This window comes from Hemiscyllium ocellatum, chromosome 5, assembly GCF_020745735.1.
Source record: "Hemiscyllium ocellatum isolate sHemOce1 chromosome 5, sHemOce1.pat.X.cur, whole genome shotgun sequence".
NCBI classification, from domain to species: Eukaryota; Metazoa; Chordata; class Chondrichthyes; order Orectolobiformes; family Hemiscylliidae; genus Hemiscyllium; species Hemiscyllium ocellatum.
The window spans coordinates 58,046,559-58,053,517 of NC_083405.1; the positions used below are offsets into that span (position 1 = coordinate 58,046,559).

A 6,959-nucleotide genomic window follows, 5' to 3' on the forward strand; every position below is an offset into this window, starting at 1 on the left:
CTAAAGGTCTCAAGGGGATGAAATCAGTTTTTATTAAGATCAACATGTTCAGGCATGTTTTATCACACATTTGACGTAGCTGAGGCCTGAGCCCGAATTTCTTGGCTCAGAGATAGGGACAGTACTACTGACACGAAATTATGACTTAGTGACAAGAGCACCTTTTGAACCAAACTTTTGTTTAAAATACAGACCCACTAAGTCCTCCCAATAATGCATAACCCTCACCCAGCTCCAAAGGTTTTGGTGGACAATGTATGCTCCCTCTCCAAGGTCAATTGGCAGGAACTGCAGAAGACAGGCAGGTGGTTGGGAACTATGACCTCCTTCATGGTCTGCTGCCTGGACCTGTTGATGATAAGTTTGGCTGGGCCCCAGAAAGCAACTTTTTATTTTCCTTAAACCATCGCCAAATCACCTCTGTTGCAGAACACAGCTGTTTCTTTTTTCTAGATTAGAATGGTGCTGGAAAAGCACAGCAGGTCAAGCAGCATCAGAGGGGCAGGAACTTTTTTCTACCCAGCAACGCTTTTACATACCTCCGATTGGTTTACTACCTAAACCAAATCACCCATGAAACCTTCTTAAAAACTAGTACTCCACCACCAGGTCACCTGTGTTTCTAATTAAACAAAACATTTACAAGCACTGCACATTAGGGACAATGCAATAACTTCAAAGGTGAGGGAAAAGTAGCGAGAGAGGGAGGGAACTAAATTAAAATGGAGCTGGAGAGTGAAACAAAGCATTTCACCCCCTGCAGTGCCCACCTCTCTCAAAAGGTATCAAGAGTGTTAGCGGACACTGTGTCCTCCCTCTTCAAGGATACCTGAATGTGAACACAGCCATGGAGCAATTGTCTGGACCTGTTGATGGCTCCTTTAGGCAGACCTGGGAGCAGTGCCTAGAACCCAGCCTTTCTTAAAATTAATCCCGCAGTCAATGATCCTTGGTGCAGAAACCAGCTCTTAAATACAAAGTCCAATGAGTATCACCTCTCTCATTTAACTCTGCAGCTGTTCTGGTCAATCCTTCGAATGACCTAAGTTTCTAACATTCATAGAAACAATGAGACCATTACAACTGCTTTTTCTATATTTGCTTCTACAATACTCTATTTCACATCCACCCATTATATCCATTCCACTGAAGTTGGGTACTCCCTCTACCGAGCACTTTTAACCTTAAGGTCTTGTCTTTAAATCTTTGGCAGCCATTTTTTTTCCAGTCTAATATTTATGTTGGGTGATTCTGCTTTTTGAGATATTTTATGGAGCTCTTTTCCTCTTACTTCACTTTTAGCATCACATCTTTCAGTTACTTGAATTATTTTATTTCAGTTGTCTCCCTCAACCCCATGTTTCTCTATGTTAACTATGTACCATTTAACAATCTTCTGAGAACAATTTTTTTCCATTAGGTTTTTCAAATTTCTTACTTACAAATCAATCTTCTATTGACTATATATTTCTGCCTGAAAACTTTTTTACATTAAAGGTACATAGTAAATGGAACTGTAAAATATAAAGCTTAAATTGTTTTATGAAAATCACATGTTTTTTTTCTGAAATCACACAATGGTAAAAAACCATTTTGAAAATGTTGTATTAACAAGCATTTATTGTGTTTGTCAACATTCATTAAAACTTTGTCATGGTAGAATTTAATAAAAAAATTTCAATCCCATGAAATGTCTGCTAAACTCTGTATTAAATGGTCTAAAGGTATGATAAGTTTGATTTTGCAATATATATATATAAAATTTCTACATTGCAATTATTATATGTCATTAGTGTTGGATTGTTGATTAAATTGATGCATTCATACAAGGTTTCAGGAATAATGAATCAGAATAATTTTATTAATTTCATTGCTTTGCAAGAAGTCTTTTGAAGTGGGAAATAATATAGCTTTCTTAATCAATTTCTATACACCAATTCAGGCCTTACATTTATCAGGCTATGTACACTATTCATTTAAAAATAAGTTCCATATACAGATTGTAATGTTAAAGTGATTCACAAAGAATTATCCTTCATACATTGGCAAATGTTTTTTTTTTCCAAAATAATTTGCCAAACTTAGTAGAATTTGCCAAAACTATTTTATTTTGCAGCAGGTGCTGAAATGCTTTTTAAATTCATGAACAACTTGAAGATGTCATGCCAGAAGACTGCACTTTTCCATCTTCCAGGCTTAGCATCTATTGGGTTTCATTGTACTAATGGGCACTAAACTGTAGAAAATACCCTGATGCCCTGAGGATATCGGAGTCCTGTCTGATTTATGATATGACACATCCACCCTTCTCCTTGAAGGGATTTTTGTCCTCAGGGATCCCCTTTACCAAAGGATCTTCTGCTGATTGTGATTCAATGTAATCCTTCAGTTCCTCGGCACATTTAGACACCTGAAATAATTCAATATAAAGTTATGTGGCTATCGTAAAATAGATTGATAGTAGAATTTAAACACAATAATTGTATGCATGCAGAGAGTTGTCTCCTGACTTTGATAATGGGATTCACAATGAAACATGGGTCCCACTGTTTGGGTTCCATAGTTGTACACTAAGGTTAATCTTTGCCAAAGCTAACCTTAAGGTTATTAGAGTATAATTGCATTGCAAATGCTACTTGTTAAGTGTATTTCCAAACTTTCTATGTTTATTTTTAATTTCCAGTAATCTAAATTTACATGCACTGTGAATTAGGAAGAGCAATTAGCACTCCCACAAATGAATTTTGACCTAATATGAGGACTTTGTTCCTGGCCTTCTGAGGCTTCACAAAACTGGTTGTTCCCTAAACATTAATTCAACTTCCATCGCGTCAAGTCTTTATGAGTGTTTGATTGGTAGTTACCCACAGTGATTAACAGTGACATTATTAACTTTCAAAAAGTATTCATCATTAGTAAGTTCTGTCCTACTGTTTCACACTTTTGAGTGCAGTGATACAATTTCCAGCAGATCCTACGTTATCTCTAATTACTGTTAATTCACAATAATTTAGTGGATTTCAGGGAAAGACTTGTGGTAGCACTCCTGCCTCAGAGTGAGAAGCTCAGAGCTCATGGACATGGAAGGTGTATCATAATGTGGCTGATTATTTAGCTGCAAATCCTTGCAATAAAAGCAGGAGAGTCTCCTGGTCGGCAATGCTTCACATGGAGTGCTGCTCTTCCTCAAGTTATAACTTTTGGCACAAGGGTAGCAACCATTTCTGGAGTAGCCATGGAAACAGCACATAACCAGGTCCTTTATTTGCCTTATGTTTTACTAGATGTGAACATTTCTAAGTGTAATTAGATTACAGATATAACTGAAGATATTAAACACATTATGGATTCAGTTTGGTTGAATTTTAAGAGTGGCCTTGATTTTAATGAAGAACAAGTACCATGCTGAGTACTGTGTTCTGTTGGAAATGTACTTATCAGACTCATTAGGTCTAGCAGCATCTGTGGAGAGAAAATCAGAGTTAAAGGGTCACCGGAACCAAAACGGTAACTGATTTCTCTCCAAAGATGCTGTCAGACTTGCTGAGTTTTTCCAGCAATTTCTGTTTTTGTTTCTGATTTCCACAGTTCAGTTTTTTTTATTTTGTACTTAGCCATTTGAAGTCTTGCTAATGTTTAATTACTTTTTTTAAACTTCAAGCATTATTCCCACTCATCAGGCAGATCCAAAGCTATTAAAGTATTAAAATATACCAAACATATACTTCACACGTAGCCTTCATTAAGATTTCAGTAATGCTGATTGGCAATTTTGAATGAAATGAATTTTAATACCAACTCGGCGAACGTTAAAGGTTAACTGCCGATCCACAAAAACAGCAACAGAAAAATATCATAGCTTTCGTGTTAAATACAAGTCGAAAGAACTGTGGATGCTATAAATCAGAAACAAAAACAGAAGTTGCTGGAAAAGCAGGTCTGGTAGCATCTGTGAAGAGAAACCAAAGTTAACGTTTCAGTCCTGGTAACTCTTCCCAGAACATAACTTGCATGTTGGTGTACAAAGAGGCGCAGAGTAGGCCACTTGCAACTCTCAGGCTGTTCCACCATTCAATATCATAGGACTGACCTGATTACTCTATATATTCTCATCCAACCCGACCAATCTTTCACCCCCTTCCCCCATCAAAAACCATCCCTGCCTTAAGAATATTCAAAGACTCTACGCCGCCCTTTTTCCTGAGGGATAACATTTAGAAGGTTCTCCTCCCTTCTATCTCAAATTCGCGACCCCCTTATTTTTAAAGGGTGAGAAGCGGGAAATCTTACCAACATCCTCTCCAATGGTATTTCTTTACGAAGTTGCTCTATCTCCATTTTCAACCGGTCTTTGTCTGTTAGCTCATCCATGCTGGGCTCCTATTGTCGTCTTAAATACAAATAAAAACTTTTGCTCACAATACTGTGAAGGTAATTGCTAGTTTGAAAGCATTTATCAAAATTCGCGCCACACTGCAAACGAACGAATAATGCAACAGATCCAAGGGTTGGGCGCGATTAGCTCACCTTGACCCGGGGTAAATACAACTCATTCACTGGCGAGCTGTGGGAGAGACTCGCCGGCCGCTGCTCACGTTAACTTCCCCAGTCCGATTGCACCACCAGTGCGACCTTTTGTAATGCCCTCTAAAACAGGGCTCTTAATATCTTAATCTTCTAATGTGATTAAGTCAAAAGCTTGATCAGATTTATTCATTAAATAGAAGGGGAGAAAATCCTTGCCAAACATATTGTTCTAAAATTGTATACGCAACTTTTAAAGGAAACAGTGTAAAAAAAAACATATCCTTCCTTCGGTTCGTCAGCCTTCCTGTAAACACACATTTTGTTTATTTTAAAATTACATTTATTAATAAAATGGATCATACTGACGTCAGTAGCGGTAAGCTGCAAAAGTCTGTTATCGGAGTATTTATCTGCTCTTATACATCTGTTGGAGTGGGTCACCTACTGCACGCAGTCACTTATAATAACCACTTTCAATAATTCCCCTTATTTCCTAATACACAGCACTGAAGTGTATTTACAATTAGTGTGCTCACATTAGTTCTGAATTTGTTTAACACATCTTCACAATCACTTCAAATAAGTTGATGTAATAGGCTGGTATTTAAAAAAAACCTGACCTTTCCAAGATGAAGTTTAACTTCTCATCGAAAATTAAAAATGCAGTGTTATTCTGTCACAAGGGGTTTCCATGTTGTAATTACGGACTGTGACAGAAGATAGGAAGTGTGGAGTTAGCTGGCCCTGTTTAGTAAAATGGTCTACATTCTGAACGTCATCCAATCCAGTATTAGAATGGACATTTCTTTTCCCTGTGTCCCTGACAGTCCACAATAAGTTTGAGATATCCTTAAACATGCAAATAAAGAGACTGACTCTTGTTTTTGACCCCTGTACTGAAATTTGATATGACAGAATCATCTGGAATCTTTTGGTATAGCCATTGCTGTGTAGCCAGGAGAAGCAGTGTTCCACATTTCCCAGTATTTCAATCTCACCTCTCTTTGCTGCTCCACAAAACACATTTTGCGACCTGAAAGTGTTGTAAGTGTGACAGTTTCCTCCAACTGGTACAATCACGACTAAAGTAGTTGTTGACTACTCAACTCCCTCTGTCCCATTTCCTCTGCATGTGCCCTCACCCCTTCCGCACATTCCCAGAACCACAATAGGATTCCGTGTCTTCACTTTCCACCTCACCAGTCTCCATATTCAAATTATCATCCTCAACCATTTCTGCCATTTCCAGCATGATGTTACCACCAGATATATCTTGCCCTCTGCTCTCGTCAGCATTTTAAAGGGATTGTTCCATGTGCAACACACTGGTCCATTCCTTAATCACCACCAACACCCATTTCCTGCCCTGAAACTTTCTGATACAATCATAGCACTTCCATTTATCTAATTTCTCCTTATATTCATGGGTCTAACATCCGTAACAGTTAAAGTAGCAATTTACTTTCAATTTAATATCGCTACATTTGTTGCACACAATGTGGAAGCACGTCGGAGATCAACCTCAGGTTCAATGCATGGTTTGCCAAATATCTCCACTTAGACCATAAACATGCCCCCAACTTTCTTGTTGCCTATTGGTTTAGTTCACGGTCTTGTTCTCAGTTGATATCTCCCTCCTCAGCCTGCTGGAGCATTCCAGTGAAGATCAATGCAAGTTCAAGAAACAGCACCTTATCGTTCAGTGAGCTATTTTACAGCTTTCTGGACTGTGGTCAACAATTTCAGGTCATGAACATTGCATCCCATTTTGATTTTTTTTTGGCATGTAATGGACTTAATATTGTTACTCATGTTTTTGCTTTTGGATAGAGTTTTTTTATTACTCTGCCATTCAAACACACTCTGGAATAAATGCTTTGTTTCTTTCCCTCAATCATGACCACCACTTTTTGCCTTTTATCTGATGACAGTTTTGTCATGCAATCTCTTCTACCCTCCTCCCTTTCACAGACTGTCTCTTTTTTTCTCCCCCTCCTTCCCCTCAATGCCGTGAAACCCATTATATTTCTACCTTGCTTCAGCTCTGAGGTAGTGTAATTTTGACTGAAAATTTTAACAACATGCCAAAGTGCACTTATTGAAGACCCTTTCCATTGATTATTGCTTATTATTAAATGTTCACATTTCCTTTACAAGTCTATGGGCTCTATGAGATCCTGAGAAAGCAGCAGAAGAGAACCCAGCAGATGTGAAAAGGAGCCATCAGCTGGCCTGAACTTTGCAGGCAGCAACTCAGATTTGGCTCCCATTTTGGTTTAGAAGGTAGGCTGTGCAGTTCAACACACAAAAAAACACACACCAAATGTTCCTGTGCTGAAGCAAGAGCAGGTAAATAGAATGGCCCAAGATTCAACTCATCAGAGGAGGAAATTTCATTCTACCTCTCTTGCAAAGGAGATGCAAGTGAACTT

General features: G+C 38.3%; 1 protein-coding gene across 3 annotated transcripts; it reads right to left on the reverse strand.

The window, feature by feature from the left end:
• Positions 1–1,802: 1,802 nt before the first annotated feature.
• On the reverse strand, positions 1,803–5,216 carry gngt1 (guanine nucleotide binding protein (G protein), gamma transducing activity polypeptide 1). Of its 3 annotated transcripts, XM_060825457.1 has the most exons (4): positions 5,148–5,162; positions 4,528–4,677; positions 4,291–4,390; positions 1,809–2,410 (listed from the first exon to the last, which is right to left on the reverse strand). In XM_060825457.1, the coding sequence occupies exons 3-4, from the start codon at positions 4,369–4,371 to the stop codon at positions 2,285–2,287; spliced, it is 207 nt and encodes a 68-aa protein (XP_060681440.1). In that variant the 5' UTR covers positions 4,372–4,390; positions 4,528–4,677; positions 5,148–5,162; the 3' UTR covers positions 1,809–2,284. The 3 variants fall into 3 exon arrangements, with proteins under 3 accessions (XP_060681441.1, XP_060681440.1, XP_060681439.1); XM_060825458.1 differs by lacking the exon at positions 4,528–4,677 and having other exon boundaries at positions 1,803–2,410; positions 5,148–5,216; XM_060825456.1 differs by lacking the exon at positions 5,148–5,162 and having other exon boundaries at positions 4,528–4,764.
• Positions 5,217–6,959: the final 1,743 nt, after the last annotated feature.